General features: G+C 38.2%; 1 protein-coding gene across 1 annotated transcript in view; it reads left to right on the top strand.

The window, feature by feature from the left end:
- The window catches only part of PRKN (parkin RBR E3 ubiquitin protein ligase), a gene marked incomplete at both ends in the record, with an annotated part of 1053566 nt that overhangs the window by 159244 nt on the left and 868055 nt on the right, over positions 1 to 26267 (top strand). The window contains one exon of the mRNA XM_079716751.1: positions 7621 to 7861. Within this exon, the coding sequence (XP_079572877.1) occupies positions 7621 to 7861 (241 nt within the window). The remainder of the gene's footprint in view (positions 1 to 7620; positions 7862 to 26267) is intronic.

The raw sequence follows: 26267 nt of genomic DNA, 5'->3' as shown, positions 1-26267 counted from the left end.
TCATAACTTGTGATAAAGTAATGTTTAGAGAAACGACACTGGGGGGTCATTTCTTGTAAAGTTTACAACATAAAACACAATTTTAATTTGGTGTTAGGCATAGGATTGATTCCCTGTTATCCTTTGTGTTTAGGAAAGGGCGGGCATGGATGAATGGCATCCCAGACCTCACCTGCCCAACAGCGCTAACCTCTTCTCACAGTAAATCACTTATTCCATAGCTAAGGAGAGCAGTCAGTTGATTCTTGCTTTGTCTCCTTCCCCTCCCCACTGAGCTCCCTCTGTACAGGTCCTAATGAGTAGTGAAATGGCCCCAGGCCTGCCATGGGAGGGACTTGAGGGTGACATGGCTCAGACCCACACTGGCTAATTAGTGTGGGGCTAATTGACCTTTCCCAGTAATTGTATTACTCAGCCTTTGGCAACCAGAGAGGGGGCCTTTCATTATCTCTGTGTAGCATAATACCTTTGATCATAATAAAAACTAGCTGTAAGACATGTGAAATAATTCAAAGCATAAATCACAAAGTATATGTCTTTTCAAAGTCTCTGTTTTTTTTAAATGAAAGATCAAGTTGAAGGAACAGTTTTTATTCTCATCCAATTAATATAAACTGGCATTTAGTGTTTGTTCACCAATATGGAGGTGAACTAGAGCACAAGAGAAAGAAATCAGTGGGAATAGTTTCTTTTTGGTTATTCTGACTCGCACCAAACGTCCTTAGCTCATGTTGTCTTTAACCACATTATCTCACTGTTAGCAATAACTATACAAAACATTTCTGAACCATTACATTTAAAAATACCTTTAAATAACTCCCTAAATAATTGCCACATTGTCTTTCTTTGACATAGAAAATATACTACAGTAAGTCCCCTACATAAGAACAAGATCTGTTCCGAGAGTGTGTTCATAACTCCAATTTGTTCGTTAAGTCCAACAAAGTTAACCTAGGTTACTCACTAACACAATCGGTTATATAGTACTGTACTGTAATAGGTTTATAATACTTTCACACAAATAATACATAAAAAAAACAAACACAAAAAATAAAACATTTTTAATCTAACAGTACAGTACCTTGAAAAGTACAGTAGTACTGTATTAAAAACTCTGGTGAAATTAAAAAACAACTCTGGTGGGTTTACACAAACATCTGTTTGTTAGATGTTCTTTTTCGAAGAAGCAAGTAATGAACATTCTGAATCTTTAACAACCAAAAAAAAAAAAAAAAGAAGAAAATAAAAGAAAATTTAAGCTGTGTTTCTTTAAAATTATCTAAGAAAGAGCTCCTTAATGCCAAAATCATTTTTAAAATTAAAATCTGATAACATCATTGACTATTAAATTAGGAAATCTTTTATCTGATAATTCTTGGCTGATCATATTATTGCTTTTCTGGGGGAAAAAGTGTGTGCTATTAAAAATTCAAATGAAAATCCAAGATTTTCAGGCCTTAAAATGTAAAGTTGGGATGCAATAGGAAGTAGGGCAGCCTGCCAACTGTAATTATTTTAACCATGTTTTATGATAAACAAGAGTTTAACAGAGTTGGAGAGAATGAAAATGAATGAATAATATCGAAGAGATTGAAGGCAGCCCAGTCTAATTTAAAGACCATGGACGTTTGTATAGCAAGTATGGTGATGAATGTAGACTGATCAGTGTGCTTATAAAATAAACTGGTGACTTCCCAGGCAGTCCAGTGGTTAAGACTTCACCTTCCAATGCAAGAGATATGGGTTCGATCCCTGGTCGGGGAGCTACGGTCTCACATGCCTCGCAGCCAAAAAACCAAAACATAAAACAGAAGCAATATTGTAACAAATTCAATAAAGATTTTTAAAATAGTCCACATCAAAAATAAATCTTTAAAAACAAAATTAAAAAATCAACTCGTTGGAGGTTCTAACATGTATACTTGTATGATGAACTCAGAAGCGTGGGGAGTCCAAAGTGGGATATTTGAAAGATCATTGGGCTGAGAGCCAGAAAACATGGGCCGTGGAGCTGGCTCTTTCATTTCCTAATTATGTGTCATATTTAGGCGACTCACTGAAGCCATCTGACACATTTCCTTACCTCTGCAATGGCTGCAGCAGTTGGCATGTGCTTCACAGGATCATGGATTCATTCAACAAACCCCGGTGGAGTGTGTACTATGACCACCGGGTCACTACAGTAGATACTGTAGATACAGCATTAGGAAGATTTAGTATCTTTTCTTGAAGATGGAATTGTCTGGTAACAGAGAAACACATAAATAGGCAGTGCAACCCCATGTGACCAGTGCTGTCTTCTCGGGGTTTGGGATCTGCAGGGGAGCTGACTTAAAAACAGCTGAAGCTGGCACCAACCTTTGGGGGTTGCCAGCCTTGTTGCCAGGCCACCTCTAACTGTTCTTACTTTGCATGGTTTGACTGATGCATCTATAACTGGCACTGATTCTTATTTCATTGTCTTGTCGTCCTGTTTGGTTTTATTTTTTATCAGACCCACACAAACTTTCTTCCGTGGCCTCCAGGTTGCCCTGGTCCCAGTGGCTGTCTTCTCTAGTTTTTAACATATCTGGCTCTTCGAATCACTCCTTTGTACCTGAAGCAGATCCAGTGCAGCTTCCAAAACCCACTCTTCACCATGGCCCCTATAGACTTGTCCTCCTCTGATTGTCCCACCCACTACCTCATTTCCTCTCTGCAGCCACATAGTGGAGCTCAGGAGAGTCAGAGAATGTTATCGGGAGTCCTTGGCCTGGGTTCCCATCCTGGTTTCATACTTAAGAGCTGGATTACGTTGAGCCTGTTATGAATTTCTCTGTGGCTCACCTTTAACTTCTGTGAAGTGGAATAGAAATGAACAACAGAGACAAGTAATGTTTAAAGAGCTTAGTTTGTGCCAGGCACAGTTCTCCTGGCTTTACATACAACTCACTTCTGGATGGTAAGAGCAGCTCCCTTAGTTCACTATGGGGATATTAAACAACTTACTACATCTGAAGACCTTGTAACACAATCTGGAGAATAGTACGAAACTCAAGCATATTATGTATTTATTTTACTTTTATTATTAATGTAATTGTTATCGGCATAGCACGTGAAAGCATTTTGTTAATATGTGGCATTATTAACTATTTTTGAAACTCATTATTAATCCTTTTAAAGATTATCTGTGTAACCCTTCTTTAAGTGCTTGGACAACATTCCAGTAACTTTTCAATCCTTGTTAATTTTTCTTGTTAGAGTAACATTACTTATTTTTACAATGTTTCAAAAGCTTAAGAGTATCTTGAAAAGCATTATCAGGTTTTTCAAATTTTTCTTATTTTCAGTGTTCTAATTATATTACCAGGCTGTCAGATATTTGAATTCTAACTACATGTCCTCAGAAGGGCTCCTTTTTGGAAAAGGAAAACTACATCAATTTCTTGTATATCGTGGAATAATGGCCAGTGGATGAGAGGTGGTCATTGGTTGTCAGAGAACTCCCGTAGATGTTTTATTAATCCTGGGGTATCTCCAAGTCAGAGGTCCTGGAGAGAGAGCCCATGATACTGAGCTCTCAGTCCCTGGTGGGACAACAGCTCTGCTTGATGGCACAAGACCAAGCCCAGCTGGGTGAATGCCCACTTGTTTTGTCCACACTAAACGACTTACGTCACTGCCTTGCTTGTTGAATTAATGACTTGTTATAAGGAAAACACAAATGTACTAAGTGTTTCCTCTTTGCCAAGCAATATTCTGGTTATTGAGGAAACAAAGATAAATAAGGCATTGTTTTTGCCCTGAAGAAGCTTAAAACAATGTTGGAAAACTCTGCTGTCTTCCCATGAAAATCTCTACCTCCCAAAGCTGAGGGATCATTCATATACCAAGAGAACTAAATATTATTTTGGGCTTTGGAGTGGCTAGACAACTAAACTTAATCTAATTTATTGCCCATGGGACATGTTATTTAATGTATCTTTGAACTGAACTAGCATGATGGTGCACTTGCACCATCTGGCAGAGGGACTGCTTCCAAAATCAACAACGTTTTCTACAAGTGAGTCAAAGAATTAAGCAGTTAATGGTCTCTGAACCATGGATGGAGTCTCAGGGAAATATGTTCTATAAATATCACTATAAGTACTGAAATCTGTTTGGGATCTTCCTACTCCCCTTTGCAGCTCTACTCTGAGCATTAAGAAAATCTGGATTTGAAAGGAAAATCTCAGTGTTTTTATTTTTTCCATATTTGTCCAATTTTAGCAGCCCCTGAGAATTTGCTCAGGTTCTTCATGTGTTTTCTGGCATCTGAGCATATAGGGATATTTTTTGTATCACCTTTTAGTTCACAAAAAGCCTGGAAAGTTACCAGAATAACTGTCACATCTGTAGATTCTGCTTATTCCACCTTCGTTATACATTTTCCAAATAAGTTTGTGTGAGTGGAGCAGCCAAAAAGGATTCTGAGGTTTTATTCTGAGGTTTTATCTTTATACAAGATAAGGACCCACCCTCTTTAGTTTTCAAAACTTGTAAATGATGATAGTGATACTGACAATTATATATTGAGTTGTGACTGGATTGGGTCTGCACTCTGTATATTTCCTTACATCTCAGAGCAATCATTAAAGTTGGTAATATTATTGCTAATGACATATGTAGAAACTGAAGCTTATGCAGGGAAAGTAATTTGCCAAAAATCACACAGCTAATAAATTACATCTATTTGACTTTAAATTCCATGTTCTTTCTCTTCAGTCTTCTCGCTCCCCGAGGAACACTTTAGGTATTTTGTCTATGCGTCTATAGCTGTTTATATTTGTTCATTCATTCATTCTTATTTCCTCTCAGTCATTTACCTTTTCAATTCATAGATGAATTTTCTACATCTACTGGGTTCAAAGTGCTGTGTGAGGCATTCTGGTAAATAAAAATAGAAGTGTAACCCAGTCGCTGCTCTCAAGGAATTCTAAATTAAGTTGGAGGATCAGACACACACACACACACACACACACACACACACACACACACATACACTGTCCAAGCTCTGATCACTGCAGTAGAAGAGCATAGCAGGGAAAGATTACCCAGATTCAGATGAGAGAGAAAGACATTATTTTCATCTGGGAGGGTCACATGAACCACGTAAGTTATGACTATGGAGAGAGGAATTTTATCTGACTGATTTTTTGAACCTTTTGAAAAGAACACAATATCGATGAAAATCTCAGGATATGTTAGGATGCTAATTCTCAATTGTTTCTCCTTGTTGCAAAGCACATGTCCTCACATGCCCACATTTAAGTGTACTCAGATCTTGATGTTGGTTTGTTTGATATGACTTAGGCTAAAGGCTATGTACAGTCTCTAGAGTGCTGGCCAAACACTGAGGTGATGATAAATGGTGGTAGAACGTCTGTTAGTCCAATTAGAATGGAAAATAGTGTATTGTCAGCGATTACTGCTTAATGAACAACCACAAGATCTCAGTGCCATACATTAATAACCGTCTCTTTCCCATGCATCTTCAGGTCATCTGGGGGTCTGCAGCCCCAGCCTGCATTTAGCTGGAAGACTCTGCTCAAGCTATAGGTGGGGTTGCACTTGATCCTCTCCATGGCTTGGGCTCAGGTCTGCGCCATGTGTGCAGTTCTGGGGCCCAGGTTGAAGAGGTGGAAACTTCCAGGGATTCTTTTTTGATAGCCAGGGCAGTGGTGCAAATATACTCTAAAGCCCTGGTTCAATCACATCTGCAAACATCCTGTTAGCCAAAGCTGATCACATGGCTTCACCCAAAATCAAGGGCAGGATGAAGGGAGATGAGAGTGAATATTTTTTGAAGAATAATATAATCTACATATATAATGGAGAAGAAAAGACAGTTGGTCTAGAAAGGAGAAGAGTCTAAACACACTTGAAGAAGATAGTAAGATGTTAGACTATATTTAACCAGTAATAGTGAGACACTTTAGAAAGACTATGTAGAACATACCAGAAATTCTTATACAAAAGGTTTGCGGGGAAAGACAAGAGGTAAGGAAGTAATTACAAAGCTCTTGTGATGATGGAGGCCTAAAATGGGGAGGTGACAATTGGGATGTAAAGGACCTGAAGATGTGAAGGGAATTTCTGAGTCAGAATAGTTACTCTTGACACCTTGCTGGATGTAACAGTAGGGAGGAAGGTTCCAAGGTGGTGAAACCCTCCTTAGAAAACATAGGAGAATGATTGGAGTTTTAGGTGGGAGGGGAAGCCTTGATGCTGGGATAACATGGGGGATGGTGGTGCCTTGACAGAAATAGGAAGTCAGGTAGGGGCGGACTGAGGGGACAGAGATTGACACAGAGTGACCACTGCTGAGTAGGAGCAGTCCTGGGGAGAGCTGGGAAGCTGCGGTGACAGGCGGCAGGAAGAGAAAGTGTGTCGATGTGACCGAGACCCGAGACACGGGACCAGAAGAGATCAGAGTGGGATTTGGGACCGGAGGGCATGCTGGTGACCTTCCTGAGTGGGCGAGGCTGACACCAAGCAGTGGTGTGTGGGCAGGGAGTGCTGATGAGTGTCAGGCACCATTCTTAAAAGTTTGATAGTGATAACACGGCACTTGGGGGGATATGATTGTTACCAGTGTTGTTGTGTTTTATGTGGGTGTTATTTAAACTTCCTAAGATGAGGAAGAATGGCAATGGGGGGTGTTGTAGAGAGAGGAGGGTCCTCGTTCTGTGGGAGGAGGGACAGACAGATGAACGACTGTGTCTACCCAGTAGATATTCTGAAACAGAGATTTAACTTAAGTTAGTATAGTTTCTGTCCAAGTAAATTATCTGATGTCTAACTTTCTTTTCTTTTTTTAATGCTTTTATTTTATTTTATTTTTTATTGGAGTATAGTTGCTTTACAATATTGTGTTAGTTTCTACTAATTCTACTAAATTTTAAAGTCTCCTGTTTGTACACATTAATATATAGATACAAAACATTTTTGTAGATGTCCACTGATTTTAATTGTGAGATTGGAAGAAACAGTGAATGATCCGAGATGGCACTGGTACCCTGTCCTCTTGCTTCACTGGCCTGGTGGTGTGATTGCTAGTGATGTCTGAGTATACGTGGAGCCTACTGTAAACAAGTGTATTGTAAATTCTAGAGAAAATTGCCCTGTAGTTGGCAATAACCAACTCTGTGCTTTTTAAAACAGAAATGAGTGCTAGTATTTAAATTTGAAAATTATAAGGACATATTTCTAGGAAGTCAGTTTTAAAAGCATACTGCTTTTCAGTATGGTTATGTGTGCAGTGTGATACATGTTTCTTTCCCGCTAGATTTCATGTCCCTTTGAATATTACTTCAGTTTTTGTCTGTTGTCGTGTTCCATTTATCCCCACATTTCAGTTTCTGGCCCCAGTTCAACATTAACACACACATGTGTAGGTGTTTGCCCCTGCTACAGGGTGAGTGTGCCTATCCTGATCAATCAATCATGCGTGTCACTTTTATTTAAGTTCCATGATTGCATGCAGACATTGGACATAAACCAATGACTTTTACACACTCTAGAACTGATGACAAATTCAGCTTCTCCTGGTGTTTTAATGTCTGCCCTTTCTTGTTGTGTTTTTGTCTCACTCTCCCACAGAGCTGTGACCTGGATCAGCAGAGCATCGTTCACATTGTGCTGAGACCCCAGAGAAAAGTCCCAGAAAGGAACACAGCTGGAGGGGACAGCCCACAGAACACTGCAGGGGGCTCTGAGAGGGAGCCTGAGAGCCTAACTCGTGTGGACCTCAGCAGCTCCGTCCTCCCAGCCGACTCAGTGGGTCTGGCTATTATTCTGAAGGATGACAACGAGAATGGTGGCCCACCAGCTGAAAGGCCAGGTAATTGACTGACTATGGCTAGTAAAGCATTTTGTGTGGTAAAATCTCCATGAAGAATGGCCTCACTCTGTGTGTATTTAGTTCATGACAAGTTCTAAATCACCAGAAGGAGACATGACTAGAAGGAGTGTATGTGGATGTAAACTTTGAGGTGACACATTTAATAAGTACAACGAAACACAGCTATCATATTAAGAACGAACATAAGGGATGGGGAAGGTGTCAGGACCATAGTGATAGTATCTTGGGTTTACTTTTGGAGGAACTAGGGGTGGTGGGGACATGTGATACATTGTGCTAGGCTCAGAATATATGATTAAGGTACCTATATGTCCCTCTCAGCTTTTGCCTTTGTTTTCTTCTATTTCTTATTTTCTTAAAATACATTTTAATTGATTATGTTTCTGATGTAGAGAAATTTTAGAAAAGGAAAAAGAGAATTTCAGAGGTAATTTTAGTCATTCGCAGGTTCTAAGAACAAATGACAAGGTCAATAATATCCTTTGTGTGAAAGAATTCTTCCTTCTTTATGCTACAGCCCATTTCAAACGTTTGTTTTGGCATGAATGACAATCCCTTTGTTATTCTGACAATATTAGTATGTTTCCCTTAGTCTTTTATTCTCCAGTCTAAATAGTCAAAGGTACAACAGGATTATTTTTGACTGTGTGTGACAGAAAACACAAAATAATAACAATGACTTGGCAAGGTAGAAGTTTATTTCTCTCCCACGTGCAATAGGTGAAGACGTAAGCAGCCCTGGGCTGGTATGGCTTTCACAGTGCCAGAGACTTCTGGAACAAGCAAGAGGGAGGCTTCTTGCTAAAATTACTAAATAAAACTTAATTAATATTTTAAAAATCATAGGTGAGATTGAAAAAAAAAGAAAAAGGAAATTTTCCAGGGGTAAGTGAAGAAGTAGAAACAACACAGCTGTCTTTAAATAAAGGAACGAATAAACCAGGAATTTAAGTGCATGGTGCTCTGGTGGCCCTGAGGTGGTTGTGGAAGGAATGAAGACTTCATGTCCTTTACAGCGACTGGGCACCTAGGAGACTGAAAACATAACTGAGAAATGGGGAAAATGAGATAAACCTAAACCTCTCAATACATGTTGAGAGGTTTGTTGTCCACAAGGAGGAATTAATATAAATGTCAGACCCAGGCTTTGGCATATCTGATGTCTCAAGCAGAATGTACATAAAAGCATTCCAGAGAACACTTGGGGGTCATGGCCTCCAGAGATGAACAAGCCCTACTGAAGGGGTCCTCATTATACCCATTATAAGTCAAACAAAGGGATATTCTACCCTGAGTGGAGGAGAGCATACACCATAAACTAGAAGATTGATTTCCCCCAAAACATGAGAAAATAAAATGACAATTTGAAACAGAATACAAAACAAAAATGTTCTATGTTAATTAGGACATAAAATAAAAAATTGAAATCAAAACAGAAAACAGACATAATAGAAAAAGATAGCTATTGAATAGAGCATAAATTTAACTCTTAGAATGAAACAAAATCCTCAACAGATTGGTTAAAAGAGCAATTTGTCAATGCCAAAGAGACAATTAATGAATTGGAAGATATATATGAGGGAATCACCCATAATGTGACACAGGTTAAAATGTAAAAAAGTGGTTTTAGAGACTAGGAGTTTGGAATTAGATGACCTAACTTATATCTGAGAGGAAATCTTTAGAGCAGGAGTCCCCAACCCATGGGCCATGGACCGGTACCAGTCATGGCCTGTTAGGAGCCTGGGCCGCACAGCAGGAGGTGAGCAGTGGGCAAGCGAGCGAAGCTTCATCTGCTGCTCCCCATCGCTCCCCGTTGCTTGCATTACCACCTGAACCACCCCCCACTCCCTGTCCGTGGAAAATTGTCTTGCATGAAACTGGTCCCTGGTGCCAAAAAGGTTGGGGGCTGTTGCTTTAGAGCAAAATTAAATCCTTATGTGTATTATCTGAACATTAATAATAATATAAGCAGAATAATTATCATTTATAGGTATTCACATATTTTAATGTTTCCTAATGTTTGTGATTCTACTATCTTGTCACTGGTATTTATCTGAAGATTTAAAAAGTAGAATCTTATTATTTTATTATAAAATTGCCTTCAGTCTTCTTGAGAGTTTTATTTTATGATGATAAATTTGGAATTATTGGCACCTTCCATTGTTTCTCTTGCTAGATTATAATACTTCTACTGAAGAAAATATTCTCTTTCTACAGTGATTGAGATACTGGTACACTCTCAGAAAATTCTGCTAAATGTCTAATATTCTACTTAGATTTTAAGTGAAATATGTAATTGTTTCAACCCAAACAATAGATTAAAGAAACTCTCATAAATGTACATAGTACAGTAGCACTGTAGCAAGAGCTTGCAGGCTACTGTATGCTTTGTTATTGGTCTGTTTAACCTTAACTTTCCATATAGACCTCATGTAGTCTGACCTCTAATCACCCTGTTTCTCATTTACCCACTGACCAGTGGTGACCTGTTAGCTGCATGTATTTTGCTGGCTGGGGACTGGGCTTGGCAACACTTGCTGGCATGCCAGGTGGCCAGCATCCTATTGTGCTTCTCCTTCCATCACCCCAGATCAGGAGTGAGCTCTCCTATTACCTTTCCTGTGCTGAAAGGGTGGTGTAAGTTATGTTGCATCTGGAAAGAATCAGGCAAAAAAATATGAGTTATTCCAGGTCAACTTTAAGACTTTATTCTGCATTGAACTGAAACTCTGAACTGCAAGGAGTCATCCCTTAATCTTCTGAAGTGGAAAGAATCATCTCCTTTTCAGAACTTTCATACCTTTCATTATTTTCTATTTTGTACTCTAGTTCTTTCTATATATACTTTATCTCTTTGAGGACAGGATATTTGTTCAATTTACTGTAGTTTCCCACAAAATCTCTGAGAAAAAATGGTGATCAATGTTTCCTAAATTATGTAAAACTGTAAATGTAATAAGCCATTCATCAGAATTTTCTGTGTGTTTAACTTTTAGAACTAATGACTTGTTCAACGTTATACAGAGAAAAATGAAACTTCACCTCTTAAAATATTTTGTTAATTTTACTGCTTGAATGAATGGAATACCTTGAATGGGATTATTTGAAGTGACTGTGGGCAAATGACATGCTTATACAATTATTTTTTTAAATAAAAATGATAGTTTAGAGTTCCTAGAGCAGTGACTCACAAACTCTAGTGGGAATGTTTGTTCAATGCTTATTCCAGGGACAGAAAGTCTGATTCCATTAGCTGAGGACAGAGATTCAGAAATCATGGTGCTGAGCACACTCCAAGAAATGCTGCCCTATAGCAAATGTTTTCCCACCTTTCAACTGTGAGACCTACCTAGAGTCTTCAACCAGGTGGTAGGAAGGTTGGGAAAGACAGGTGGACAAACCAAGTCAATCCATAGTAGCAAGAGCAGGCTCATAATTACCAGTTTTATATACAAAGCGTCTACAGTGCATTTCATTTGGGGAAAAAAAAAGAAAAAAGGTCCCTGGTTGAAAAATGTTTGAAAACTTCTGCCTGTAAGAAATAAATTTAAGAGAAATAAACCTAATTTTCTGCGTGTTTCCAGGGTGTTTGAATTAGACAAGGAAGAATTTAGGTGCTCACCAAACGTGAGAGGGCTCTAAAAGGTGGAGAGCTGGGCTGTAGCCACAAAAGTAGATGCAACAAATAAGAACTGCAACTTGAGAGCATGTCTTTCAGGTATTTATAGGTGCAAAAGATAATTGGTCAATGTAAGAGGCATTGTCATGATTTACATTAATAGTCAGTTTATACTATTTGTATTTAGAAGCTAGGACATGTTAGATTATGATTTTTAAGAGGAAGTCAAAGAACTGAAATGAGTCACTTAAGAATTCCTTAAAGCAGTGGTTCTCAAGGTTCAGTACTCATTGGTGTCACCTGAGGGCTGGGTCCAGCTCAGTCTTCCTGGAGTGGTGACTGAGAATCTGCATTTCTAACAAGTTCCCAGGTCTTGCTGAAAGTATGGCTCCAGGAGCCATGCTTTGAATAACACTGTCCTACACAGTAAGAATTTGTATTGTTTTAAAATATTGTTATTGTATATTATTTTATAAACATTTGAATAAGAGCATCGAGTAAGCTATTCCTGGACTCCAAGGAACCCATGCATGAACTAAGTTCACATATTATGTTTGTGTTTCCTTAAAGAAACACAATTCATCCCCTCCTGATGATCAGATGAAAGAAGCTATTGGATCTAGGAAAAAATAGGAATATTCTCCAATATTTGTCATGCAGTTAGCTAACTAATTAAATAATTAGAGAATCCCTACTCTTTGCCAGGCACAATTCTAGGTGCTGGGATGTAGCAGGAAATAGTAACAGCAAAATTACCAACCCAACTGGATCTCATTCTAGTTGGGAAGAAGATAATAAACAAGCAAACAAAAAGCCAAATAGCTAGTAAGTATATGTTCTCTGGTGAAAAAATTAGCATAGTAAAGGGAATACAGAGTGTTGGAAAGGGTGCTCTTTTGTATAAGGTGGTCAGAGGCCTCTCTCATGCAGTGACAATTGAGGAGAGCATTTCAGGGAGCATCCATTCAGGAATCTCAGGTAGAGGGGACAGCGAATGTATGGGCTCAAGGCAGGACCATGCTTGGAAAGCAAGGAGGACAGCGTGTCTGGGGCAGAGGAAGTGAAACAGTAGGAGACAGGAAGTCTCCTACTTCAGGAAGTCAGGAAGTCAGAAAGGAAGACAGTAATACATGATCACTATTAAAAGTGAAGACAATCTAATAAGAAAGTTTTACTCCTGTCAACTAATGTTGAAGCTGAAATTCTGAGGATGACATGATGCAGGACTGAAAGGAATGGGAATTAATATTCCTCTCCTTCTTCCTCTCCCTCTCCTTCAACAGAATCCACACCAACCTCCTCATAACCCTTCTCCAGGGCAGCCATGTCCTCACAGGCCTCAGAAAACTGTAGGCTGTGTAGGGTTTGTAGCCCCTAGATTTTACCCTGGTGAGAAGGGAGCCACTGGAGGAATTTTGAGAGATGGAGTGACATGATGTGACTTAGGGAATGTTCACCTTGGCTGCTTGTGAATAAACTTCAGGATGCCAAGGTAGAAGCAACAAGATCAGTGTTTCAAATCATCAAAATACTGTAACACCCATGACATCAGGAACTGGTGGTAATGATAGTCAACATCTGTGAATGCTTATCCTGAACCTGGCACTGTCCTAAGCCCTGCTTCCATGAAATGTCTTGTTTAATTCTTCAGAAACCCCATCAAGTAGAATATATTAATGTCCTCCTAATAGATGGAAAGTAGTATCAGATCATTTGAGGAACGAATCCAAAGGAAGACTCTATTAAGGACTGTCTTACTCCAGACCTTGTGTTCAACATATCCACTAGTCTGTATTCATTTAAATATACATATCAGAAGGAATGAATGAGTTTTTGCTTTTCTTCTAGATATTTTGGTTATAAAGGTTGAAGAATCATGTTAATTGTTAATTTTAGCCAAGTAGTCAAATTTTAAAACTCAACTTTTATATCACAAGGTGTACTATTTTTTCATAATTTTTGGGTCTTTAAAAAGAAAACTTTCATTAATTTTATCCAGTTCTTTCTAAGTCTCATTGCCCCAGTTTACTAACAAAACATTTCATTAGTTTTGAAGAACATTTTCCTTTACAATAATTATACATCTTTTTACTAAATGAAAGAGACTACTTTCGATGAAGCATTACATGCTGGAATGAATTTTTGTTTGTTTGTTTTGGCTGCCCCATGCCACATGTGGGATCTTAGTTCCTGACCAGGGATCAAACCCATGCCCCCTGCAGTGGAAGCTTGGAGTTTAACCACTGGACCACCAAGGAAGTCCCTGGAATGAATTAGTGAAATAGAACTTGAAAACATAAAATAGAAAAAAATTAAAAATAAACAAATGTTAAAAAAAATTAAGAATAAGTTACCTCTGCCACTCCTTGTCAACATTATACTGAAAGTCTTAGCTAATGCAATAAATCAATAAAAGGAAACAAAAGGTATACAGATTGGGAAGAATCATAAAACTGACTTTGTTCATAGGTGATGTGATTGTCAATGCAGAAAATCTAAAGGATTTGACAAAAAAAAAGCTTTTGGATCTAATAAGTGATTATGTCAAGATTGCAGGATACAAGGTTAATATAAAAGAGTCAGGTGCTATCCTGTATACCAACAATGAAAAAATGTAATTAGAAATTAAAAACACAGTACCATTTACATTAGCACCCCCTAAAATGAAATACTTAGATATAAACCTAACAAAATATGTACAGGATCTGTATGAGGAAAATCACACAACTTTGCTGAAAGAAATCAAAGAACTAAGTAAATGGAGTGACATTCCATGTTCATGGATAAGAAGACTCAACATTGTCAAGACGTCACCTTCCCAACTTGACATACACAGTTACAGTCAAAATCTTAGCAAGTTATTCTGTGGATATCAGCAAACTTATTCTGAAGTTTAAATGGAGAGGCAAATGACCCAGTATAGCCAACACAGTATTGAAGGAGAAGAAAAAAGTCAGAAGCTTGATGCTCTCTGAAGTTAGGCATTCCTATAAAGCCACAACAATTAACAGAGTGTAGTAGTGGTGAAAGAATACACAAATAGTTCTACAGAACAGAGAGCCCAGAAATAGACCCACATAAACATGGTCAGCTGATCTTTGACAAGGAGAAAAGGCAATATGATGGCGAACAAATAGTCTTTTCAACAAATGTGCTGGAAGAACTGGACATGCACATGCAAAAACAACAACAACAACAAAAAAAAAACTACACATAGATTTTACACTTGTCACACACAAAAAATGACTCAAAATGGATCAGAGACCTAAAGGTAAAACATGAAACTAAAACACCTGGAAGATAACACAGGAGAAAATTTAGATGATCTTGAATGTGGTAATGACTTTTTAGATACAACAACAAAGGCATGATCCATGAAATAAATAAATGATAAGCTGGACTTCATTAAACTTAAAATTGTCTGCTCTGTGAAAGACAATGGCAAGAGAATGAAAAGACAAGCCACAGATGGGGAGAAAATATTTGCAAAAAAGACATATTTAATAAAGGACTCTTATTCAAAATATACAAAATCTCTTAAAACTCAAAAATAATAAAATGAACAACCTGTAAAAAATTGGCAAAAGGCCTGAGTAGGCACCTCACCAAAGAAGATATACAGATGGCAAATAACCATATGAAAAGATGCTCAATATCATGTCATTAGGGAATTGCAAATTAAAAAAACAATGAGTTACCATTACACACCTGTTAGAATGACTAAAATCCAAAACACTGACAACACAAAACACTGGATGGAATATGGAGCAACATCAACTCATTCCTGCTGGTGAGAATGTAAAATGGTACAACCACATTGGAAGACGGTTTGACAGTTTCTCACTAAACTAAACACACCATACAATCCAGTGATTGTGCTCCTTGATGTTTACTCCAATGAGTTGAAAACATATGTCCACACAATAATCTGCACCCAGATGTTTATAGCAGCTTTATTCATAATTGCCAAAATTTGGTAGCAATCAAGATGTTCTTAAATAGGTAAATAAACTGTGATATATCCAGACAATATTACTTAGTGCTAAAAAGAAATAAGCTATCAAGCCATGAAAAGACATGGAGGGACCTTAAATGCATATTACTAAGTGAAATCAAGTTGAGAAGCCTAATACTGTATGATTCCAACTATATGATGTTCTGGAAAAGAGAAAACTTTGGAGACAGTAAAAACATCAGAAGTTGCGGGGGGGTTGTGTGGGAAGGGATGAATAGTCAGAGTACAGAGGATTTTTAGGACAGAGCAACTATTCTGTATGATAAAATGGTAGATACCATGTCATTATAAAATCCATAGAATATAAAATACTAAGAGTGAACCCTAAAGCAAAGGGTGGACTTTGAGTCATAATGATGTGTCAATGTAGGTTAATTAGTTGTAACAAGTGCACTACTCTGGTGAGGGATGTCAATAGTGGGGCAAGCTGGCGTGTGCTGGGGAAGGGGGTATATGGAAATTCTCTGTACTTTTTGATCAGTTTTGCTGTGAACCTAAAATTGCTCTAAGAGATAAAGTCTATTAAAAATAAATTGCTTTTAAGACTTGAGCGCTGGATACATACTGTAGATACATCATGATTACTAGAGAGTATGTTCTTATCAGCATTTTTTTTTTTTTTTTTTTTTTTTTTTGCGGTACACGGGCCTCTCACTGTTGTGGCCTCTCCCATTGTGGAGTACAGGCTCTGGACGCGCAGACCCAGTGGCCATGGCTCACGGGCCCAGCCGCTCCGCGGCATGTGGGATCTTCCCGGACCGGGGCACGAACCTGCGTCCCCTGCATCGGCAGGTGGACTCCCAACCACTGCGCCACCAGGGAAGCCCTTTTATCAGCATTTTTTTTGCCAGTGGTTGAATGTATTACAAGATGAAAGTTATTCTGGGATTATGAATGAGTTAGCACCTGCCAAATACAAATCAGTCATGGAAGCCTCCTAATGGAATAAAGTGATAAACTTCAGACTTAATTCTCATTTTATCCAAAAATCAAATCTCAAGTACTTGAAAATGTGTATTATACGTACTAATGACTTTAAGCCAGAGGGTGTGAATTTCTTGGTGCATTGGACAGCTTTAAACCTTCCCTGAAACAACAAAATTTTGGCAGTCATACTAGAGCAACTTAAAGTTGTTATCACATCAAATTATTAAAAATACATTATGATTCTGCAAGTACTTGATTTTTTCTCCAACAAAGAAATTTACTATAATATACCCTTTCAATATTATAAGTGAAAACACAGAAAATGATGTTTCAGTGTAGTGGGAATTTTGCCAACCTGACATATTTTTGGGTGGGTTTTTTAGGTAAGGAAAATAGTCCTATATTCCTTTCCAAGAAGTATGAGCACCATTCCAAAAGCAGAATGAGTTTCTCTTTCCTCTTTATTGTACTTTCTATATACAGCTGGCCCTCTGTATCCCCGGGTTCCACATCCATGGATTCAACCAACTAGGGATGAAAAATATTTAGAAATTAAAAATTCCAGAAAGTTCCAAAAAGAAAAACTTGAATATGCCAATCACCTGGCAACTATTTACATTTACATTGTATTTACAACTATTTACATAGCATTTACATTGTATTAGTTATTATAAGTAATTTGGATATGACTTAAAGTACAGAGAGGATAAGTGTAGGTTATATGCAAATACTACACCATTTTATATAAGGGACTTGGGCATCCATGGGTTTTGGTGTTTGAGGGGGTTCCTGGAACAAATGCCTCATGGATACCGAAGGATGACTTAGTTCAGTGTAAATAATTACTTGTCACATTTTTGCTTTCCACTTTGAAGGTAATGCTTGTCAGATTCAAGTAAGTCTCATATACTTCGTACCTTCATTGCCTGGAACATGGATGGTACTGGATATATTGTCATACTGCCAAGAAGTTTTATTCAGCATATAAGATGACTCTTACAGCTCTTCAATTCTTGCTCATCGCATATGGCATGGGAAAATGGTGAATAACTGCATGTGGGTGGCATGGTGTGATGTGCCATGGGGTATCCAGAGTGCAAGTAACAGTTCTAAGCCTGAGGAAGTCAAAACGCGTTAAGGGGGAGGTTAGAGATCATCAAGCACTCCACACACAACAGTGTAGGTGTCAACCAAATAGTTCCTTCATTTGCTGTTTTCAGCCATCTTCTGAGTACTTCTTTTATTATTACCATCATCATCATCATCATTATTGTCACAAAGAACACATAACATGAAATTTACCATCTTAACCATTTCTAAGCGTACAGTTCAGCGGTGTTAAGGATATTCACATTGTTGTGCAACCAGTCTCAAAACATGTCCACTTTGCAAAACTGAAACTGTACCCATTAAACAACAACTCCCTGTTTCCCCATCCCTGCAGCCCCTGGCAACCACCATTCTACTTTCTATCTCCATGAATTTGACTACTCCAGATACCTTATATAAGTGGAATCAGACTCTGTTTGTCTTTTTGTGACTGGCTTATTTCACTTAGCATGATGATCAACCTGTTTTTAGCATGTGTCAGAACTGCAAAGAACTTCTTACGTGTAATAAACTGGCCACAGGAGATGCAAGGGTTAATGAGAAGAGCAAGATCCTCAAGTAGCTCACATCTTAGAATATGTATGTATATAAATTTAAATGAAGTGGGTTCTGAAAAACAGGTAAATCAAAGTAATATGGGGACGTTGAGGAGGGAGAGGCTAAGACAGGCATCCTAGGTGGGCTTTGAAAGACAAGAAGAATTTGTCAGTGGTGGGGGGCTTTGGAGGATGGGGGAAGAGGTTAGTTACACTCAGAGAGGGGGATGAGCTTGTGTAGTTTTCAGACAGTGATGGCCATAGCTGGGTTCTATTATGGCTTCAGAGGATTGATGGTATCAGAAAGGTGTCTGGGGATGGGGGGTGGCGGAGGGGTGATTCCTGTTGTGGAGAGCTCTGAGTGCCAACACTTTCAGTGACCAAAGACGGACTTGATAACTTTCAGTCACATCTCTTTCTCTGCTGGTGTTTAAGAAAGCGTTCCACACATGATGAATTTTTTTTTTTTTAATACATAAGAGATATGCAGTCAAGTAAAGCTGGAAGAAGTGCCAGTGTGTCCTTTTCTGGGTGTCAGAAAATACAGAGAGGAAACTCCAGCTGCTGCATGGGTGAGACGTTGACCTCAGCGAGGACTCCATGCCGGCTGGGTGGGGTGAGCTCACTGCCCAAAATGGGGAAGACAGACTGAGGCCGGCCTTCCTTCTCTGCACCTCCTTCATGCCTGTTTCGGCGCACGTGACTCTGCTGGACGTGCTCTTGGTCGTTGTTGTCTCTTTTAGGACCTAAGCAGTTAAAAATGAGCTGTAGGGGAGAGTGGTGGGAAATGACAGTGTTACAGTTTTTAAGGTTCAGTGTGGTACTGACTTGCTAGGGGCCTCGGGATGTTTCAATTTTTCTGAAGTCCCCTCTGCAGAGCAATAGTGTGATAAAAAGGGGAGAGGAGAAGTTGCCCCTAGACTAAATGAGGTCTGACCTGACCGTGTGCTCCTTTCGTGCAAGGCCTCTAGGGCTGTGCGGTGCATGCCTCTCCCTCTCCTGGGGGCCTCCAGTGCTCCGTAAGGTAGAGCCTTTACATTTTTACTCTTGGAGCCTAGAGGACTTTCGGAGGATGTTGGACAAGTGCTAAGATGGTAAGATTTGCACTTGACAAGAGAGTGGGAGCTGAGGCAGGATATTTTCAGCCGGTGAAGTCTGTCTTGGGACTCGTTGGAGCATTCTAATTATTGCAGAGTGTGCCAGAAATGCAGGCAGGCGGCTGGATTCCATTTTTTTTTTAAATGTGGTTAGAAGGAAAAGAAAGAAAAAATTACAAATTAAGTGGTAAACATTGACTGATTATAATAAACTCTTTTAAAACTTCCTAAATTTTGTGAAACATTTATTGAAGGTATTGTTTTGTATGACCTGGAGCTTCCAAAATTTTACACCTAATTCAGTAATGTTTGTTCCACCTATGGGAATTAGTAAAATGTCCTTTTAATAAAAGAAATTGAAACTCTCTCATGACAAGTTAACAAACTATCAGGACATTCTTTTCTTAATTCACTTTTTAGGTGATACCATAGAATCAAGCCCAAACTCCTACACCTCCTAAATCTATTGAACTATAATTAATTTTCCTAATGATACTCCTAAACCTCTGTAAGACCTTGCAAGTTCTTCCTCAATCCCCAAAGATTAAATTTACTCCCTTTGGTGTTAGAGGTGTGATATTACGCTCTGATTCTGTGAAAGTTAGTGCTCTATCTTCTCTGTGTATGAGAATTAACCTAACCAGAGCATGCAGTGCATCCGTGGAGTTGTAATTTGCTTGGGAATCAAATGGCCAATTGTTTGGCTAGTGGATTAAATGAAAATCCTTTGAGCCTGGAATATTTTTTATATCCTAAGCGTTTTCCATAGTAACTGTCTCTTGGTAGGCCCTTAATAAATATTTGCTGTTGCTGGAAAATACTATCAGAAAAGGTGATAGGCGTTTGTTTCTAGTCCTTGAGCCAATGCACAAGTACCCCAGGGTGCGATGGGTCTGTGACACAGATACTAAGCTTAGTGGCAAAGATCCTGGGCTCTGGAACCAGGCTGACTGAGCCTCACCCTGGCTCTGCTTCTTACCAGCTCTGTGACCTTGGACAATTTACTTTTTGCTGCTCAGAGTGTGGCTTGTGGACCAGCAGTATCAGCATCACTTGGGAGTTTGTCAAACATACGGAACCTGAGGCTCCATCCCAGACCTACTGAATCAGAAAGTGCATTTTAATAAGGTCCTCAGGTGAATCATGCACAGTTCAAAAAGCACTGGTTTTCTTAACATGCTGGGCCTCAGTTTCCCCATTTATAATATAGAGATATTGAATTACTTACCTCATAGAGTTGACTCCAGCTACTTCACAGCCAGAGCTTATACCAGTGCCTGGCATATACTGAATAGTTAATAACTTTTAGCCATTTTTGTTACTCTTCATTTTTCTAGCTCACATGATCAAAAGGCCTGATATTGGGCCTGGGCTCTAAAATCAGTCTAAGTTTATAGATCCAGGGCTACCTGCATCGATTCATTTAAAAAAAGCAGAAGGTAGATCCCCCATTCCACATTCCGGAGACTTCCTACTCATGAGACTACCTTCATTCTGCTTATTCTGCTTTTGGAGTAGGGGTTTTATTTATTTTATTTTATTTTATTCATTTATTTATTTGTTTATAAATGTCACTTCCACCACATATTTAGGAGCAAATTAGAACAGTGGGTATTCTAGGATAATGAGGAATGACATCAAGAACAAAACTTCCTCTGGCTGTTCTCCTAAATTTCATGTTTTCATTGCCTTCCAGCCTTAAATCAGGTACGGCATTGTTGGCTTTTCTTCCTCATATTCTGTTAGGCAATATACTGCTCCTTTTAGAATATTCCATCAGAAAATACAATTAATTTTTGGCTTTTGACATCTGTATTTGGTCATTGGGAACCACATGGACAGAAATGAAGTTTCAATAAGGCAAAAAAAAAAAAAAGATGAAGTTGTTTTAAGTTTTTTCTACTGGAACTTGCTCAAAGGACCCTTTTTCTCCATGCAGTATTTTGAAAGAGCAGATTACCTGGGGACTGATCACAGATGTGGACCACAGGGGACTTTATCAACCTGGCCCTGACAGCCAGTGATAGATGAGAGCAGAATAGAGACAAATTAGTGTTGAGCATAATGACTCAGACAGAGCGTAGGTTCTAAGTGAGCAAGAATATGGCACACGTGGATTCAGATTTGATCAACTGGGCACATATTTCAGACTAGCGTCATTGTGCGAAACAACACACTGGGCACTGAATGCTGCTGACGTCTTTTTGATGTTTACATGAATCTAATATATGGATCCTGATATGGGTCTAAAAGTATTCATCCTTACATAACTGCAATAAAAAGAGGTGCATGCATTTTCACGATGTTCTGCTTTTCAAAGACAAGGTACTTTTCACTAACCTACTGACAAACCAAGGCAAACCTTTTAACCTAGAGAGATGGCTTAGGCAAGTGTGATTTGCCAATCTGCACAGCTTGCTGCTGTTTGCCATGCAGTTTTTTTATTGTCACTAAGAATGTAAAGACACATCTTAGTGAGTGAGACTTCTGCCTGAGGAGTTATTTATAAAAAGCTGCTTGTTGTGTGGATTTCTGATGCCAATTTGAGCATTTTGATGATAAAGAGCCAGCCGGCATTCTTTGATTGTAGCTGATGGCTGTGAAAACACCTTTCTTTAAAAATCATTGAATCATTTGTTACTATTATTTTATTTTATTTAACAAGTAAATACAACATTGGGGAAAGATAGACCAAGAGTACTAGGAACTAGAATTGTTCCATGGGTAGTGAGGCAACGTAATTCAAATTGACCGTATAGGATTTTCCTTCATGAAAATGAGAAAGATTATATCTATTACTAAGTATTTTATGCTTTAATTAATACTGCTGGCATAGCTGCCATACTTCAGATGTGTCACCTTATTCTGATAAAGTAATGACCATAGCTTTAATTCCTTTGTTTAATCTAATCTCTTTGTGTCAGTAAGAAATATTGTATCTCAATAAAATGTTGCACGTCTTCAATGATACTAATTTAGGGCTATTGTATGATTGCACATTTCTACCACTTGCTACTTATTACGGAGAAACATTAGAGCCTTTTGTAATTTTTCATTAACAGAACAATCCAGTATTTTTCAGGCCTGCTATTTTCCTGGCTTCTGTTTATAATTTTCATAGATATCTTTTTTCTTCTGGACTTCATGGCAAATAATTTTTCTTGTTTGTGTGAAGAAATTTGCTCTTCTAACATAGTTAATCTAATAGATTTACCATATATAAATAGGACTATAAACAGCAGAATGGCTCACACAGGTATACAAGCCCCAGTGGGAAGTAAATTTCAAGAGACAGGATTTCAAGTTTTCTAGGCTGTCCACAGTACCTAACACAGTGCTTGACATGCAGTAGATCAGGGGTCCCCAACCCCCAGGCCTCGGACCAGTACGAGTCCTCGGCCTGTTAGGAACCTAGCCGCAGAGCAGGAGGTGAGAGCAGGAGGTGAGAATCTTCATCTGCTGCTCCCTGTCGCTGGCATTACTGCCTGAACAATCCCACCATCTCCCGCCCCCCCTCCATGGAAAAACTGTCTTCCACGAAACCGGTCCCTGGTGCCAAAGAGGTTGGGGACCACTGCTAGATGCTTAATAAATGTGTTAAATAAATAAAAACAACATTTATTCGTCCATCATTTGATGGCTCTTTGAGACTGAGAAATGTAATTCATTTGGATACAAGATTCTAAATTGTGGGAGAAGTTTAGATTTCTGAAGCAAGGTCCAGTTCTTTTGTCAGAGACAAACAGGTATCTTAATCATTGCAATCAACATTACAAGGTACTCCGACTTCAAAATTCTGTATACAAATAGTTAAATCTTATTCCCAACTCCTCCACCTCACAAATACATGCAAGCGTTATGATGCACCTTCCTCGATTTGTTTTGTTGCAGTGACATCATTTATTGCCACCATCTTTGAATCACAATATCCTACACATGGCTCGTTTTTCCCATAAATTAAAACTCAATTTATGACAGTCCTAAAAAATAAAATAACAAGTTTCCTTCCTCTTCATACATTCTTATACTATTTACTATTATCTTTACTTCTGTGTAAATTTTTCAAAGTACCAACTAAAGAAAAAAACCTTCTAGCATTTAAGTGTGTGTGTGTGTGTGTGTCTGTGTGTGTGTAATGAAGAAATGTTAGGATGAGATTGCTGGATTAGATACAACACTAGTCTTACAAGGCAATAAACCTTTCTCTTTGGAGTAATCTATTACACTGGACAGGAAATATGACCCATGTGAATGGGACTCTGTTGGCCAGGTATGGAACTTGTTTTCTTGTGAGGTCTTTGTAGGCATAGGCTACAAGTGTAAAGCCAGTTACCGTCCCTTAACAACGTGCTGTCATGCCGTAGTGTGAGGAAGTGGGAATTCTTCTCAAATATGACTCTCCATGTGTATCCTTTGTTACACAATTAATTTGTTCAATTATATCCTGGTAAGATGAGAACAAATTTTTATTGAACCTATGCAAATAACTGTTGCCATGGAGAGTAAGGATGTTGAGTCAAAGTATTGTTTTATGAATTTTGAGGGCCAGTGAAAATCAGATACTATTTATAAATGTTTCAGTTCAGTAAACAAAGTCATAGTCTGCTAAATTTAAGGTGAGATAAATGAAGAAAAAGATCTTAATATTCCCATAAAAAAGAACCTTAAAAGCAACACAAGTAACATTCAAAACAACCATAAGTAAATTTCCCTCATCAATTTAGTTATTCTCATGTAATTAACTCTTGTTTTGTTGGATCTTGGGTTAGTGGTTTTTTCATGAGTTCTGGAATTCCTGATTTATTCCACTGGTACTGTCTGAAAGCTGTCAAGCTGATGTCAACTCAGAGCCTGTAACTGAGAGTCTGTTTTTTGACTGTACTTCAGAGCACCTGGCACGGTCCTTTCTCTGAGGCCTGAGATTGCCCTTCTGTGATGAATACACAAGATAGGGCCTGTGGTTTATAGAGTGCCTTCAGGGGAGCCTCAGATGGAATCAGAAACTAGTTTCATAATAACGAAAGGCTAGGTTGATTATGACAGTGACCAATATCAGAATGAGGAGAGTAACATTTCCCTTTGTGATACAGACCATAACTGTTTCATAAGGGTTTGATGAATGTTTCCTTTGAGGATAAGACCATGTAATGGGAAGCAAGGGCTTTGAGCAATCTTCATGGCCCCCTGTGAATGGTTCAGTTAATGAAAGATTTATCTGAATGACATTTTATCTACACAGACCAAACCTAGGGAAGGCTGAGAGTCTCTTCTAACTTGATAGCTCATTCCTTAGCTCTTCCAGTAATGTTGAGGCATTAAGAAAATATGAGCCTACCACACAAATCCAGTGATTTCTAACCCCTCTCTCCAGGGACCTTCTGGGAAATTCAAAGACATTTGTAAGTATAGTATATTCTGAAATTATTACTTTAATTGTTTATTAAAATTAAATTTTAGATCTGAATTTTAGTAGGCAAGATCAAAGGAATGATCAGAGGAGGTTTGATCATTGGTTATAATAAAGTCCTAGGCTCCTGAGAAACAATACTTTGGTTATCTAGTTAATCAAAGTAACAATAAAATATTTTAAAATAATTGTATAAGGCAACATGACTAAAACAAACCTTAGTTCATTCACAAGTGAGGAAACTTAAAAATTATCTATCAAAGATAAAATCAACATAAAGCAGATATTATCCTGGTGGGATATAGAATCGGCATTTCCTGGACAGTTTACACAGATGGGACAAATAATATTTTCTGTGCTTTACTACGTGTTCTAAGGTGAATTTATCAACTCAACAAAGAAAAAGTGTAATTCTAATATTACTGAGTCCAAGCTCACACTGCTTGCTGCACAACAGACCAATAAATCGAGAGACAAGTTGTTGGGGGCAAAGGAATAGAGACTTTGTACAGAAAGCAGGCAGACCGAGAAGGTGGTGACCATCCTAACTCAGGCAAGATGGTTCTTTTATACTAGAAGGGGAGGGATTAAGTCAAACATTTCCTGGTTCCTGTCAGCCTCCAGAGGGGATGTGGTAATTTCCTCCTTCCTGCAGTCATTCACAGCTGGGCCTGGTCAAGATGCTTCCTGTGAGCTAAACAAAGATATTTTAACTTAATGCTCATCACCTGGGAGGCAGGGTTCCCAGAGGTGGGCCATTGTGTATAATTTAAGCTTACAGGCAATATCCCTTTAGTGAGCAACTTGTAATAGAAGACAAAGGTTCTTCCCTATTACACTAATTTTGCATTAATATAATATTTAACAACATAGATTTTACAAGCTCCTTTTTTCCCTCTTAAATTATCCTAGGAATAAATCCATCAAAACTAGGTAAACTTTGCACTAATTTTAACACATTTTATAACTTCTTTTCATACTTGGGTATTATAAACAAAGGCAAGTAAAATTCACTTTTCTCCAGCTTTCTACAACTTGCTATATTCTCTTTTGTCTTTTATTGTATTCTTTCATATTCTGAAACAAACTGACATTTTGTTTTAGGGGAAAAAAACTACTGTCTTCTTCCTTTAGAAAGAGAAACTCACCCCACTTTCTTGGGTAAACAGCTATATTTTTCTGTTGCTGTTGCTTCTGATGTAGTCTCAACCACCCAAACTAATTATAACTTTTAGCCAAAGTAACAACTTCTGTTCTACAGAGAAAACCGGGAGGTAGGTTATTGAGAACTGTCTGTTGCACACAATAATTTTAGCAGACTAGCAAAGCTCACAGATACATGTTACATAATTTTCTACAGACGCAGGTTTTTGAATTAACAAAAATAAAACCAAAGATATAGGCATTCTATATCATATAAAACTAAAGAACCACAAGTATATAAACTTAAAATTGTGCTTATTTATCAATGCTTTTGTATTCAACCTTAATAGAAATTATCCAACTATCTAAAGATTATTCATTAAATAGCCTGATTTAATATTAATCCAGATTTTTAAGTTATATAAGGATCTAAGAACTTATATTTTGGCTGACACACTACAAAACATAATTACTATAACACATTTGTCAGAATTATGATACAATCTAGTAAAATACAAATGTAGAAAA

Source organism: Hyperoodon ampullatus (genome assembly GCF_949752795.1).
Source record: "Hyperoodon ampullatus genome assembly, chromosome: 12".
NCBI lineage: Eukaryota > Metazoa > Chordata > Mammalia > Artiodactyla > Ziphiidae > Hyperoodon > Hyperoodon ampullatus.
The sequence above is the reverse complement of the archived record's forward strand: the minus strand, read 5'-3'. Positions and strand labels throughout refer to the sequence as shown.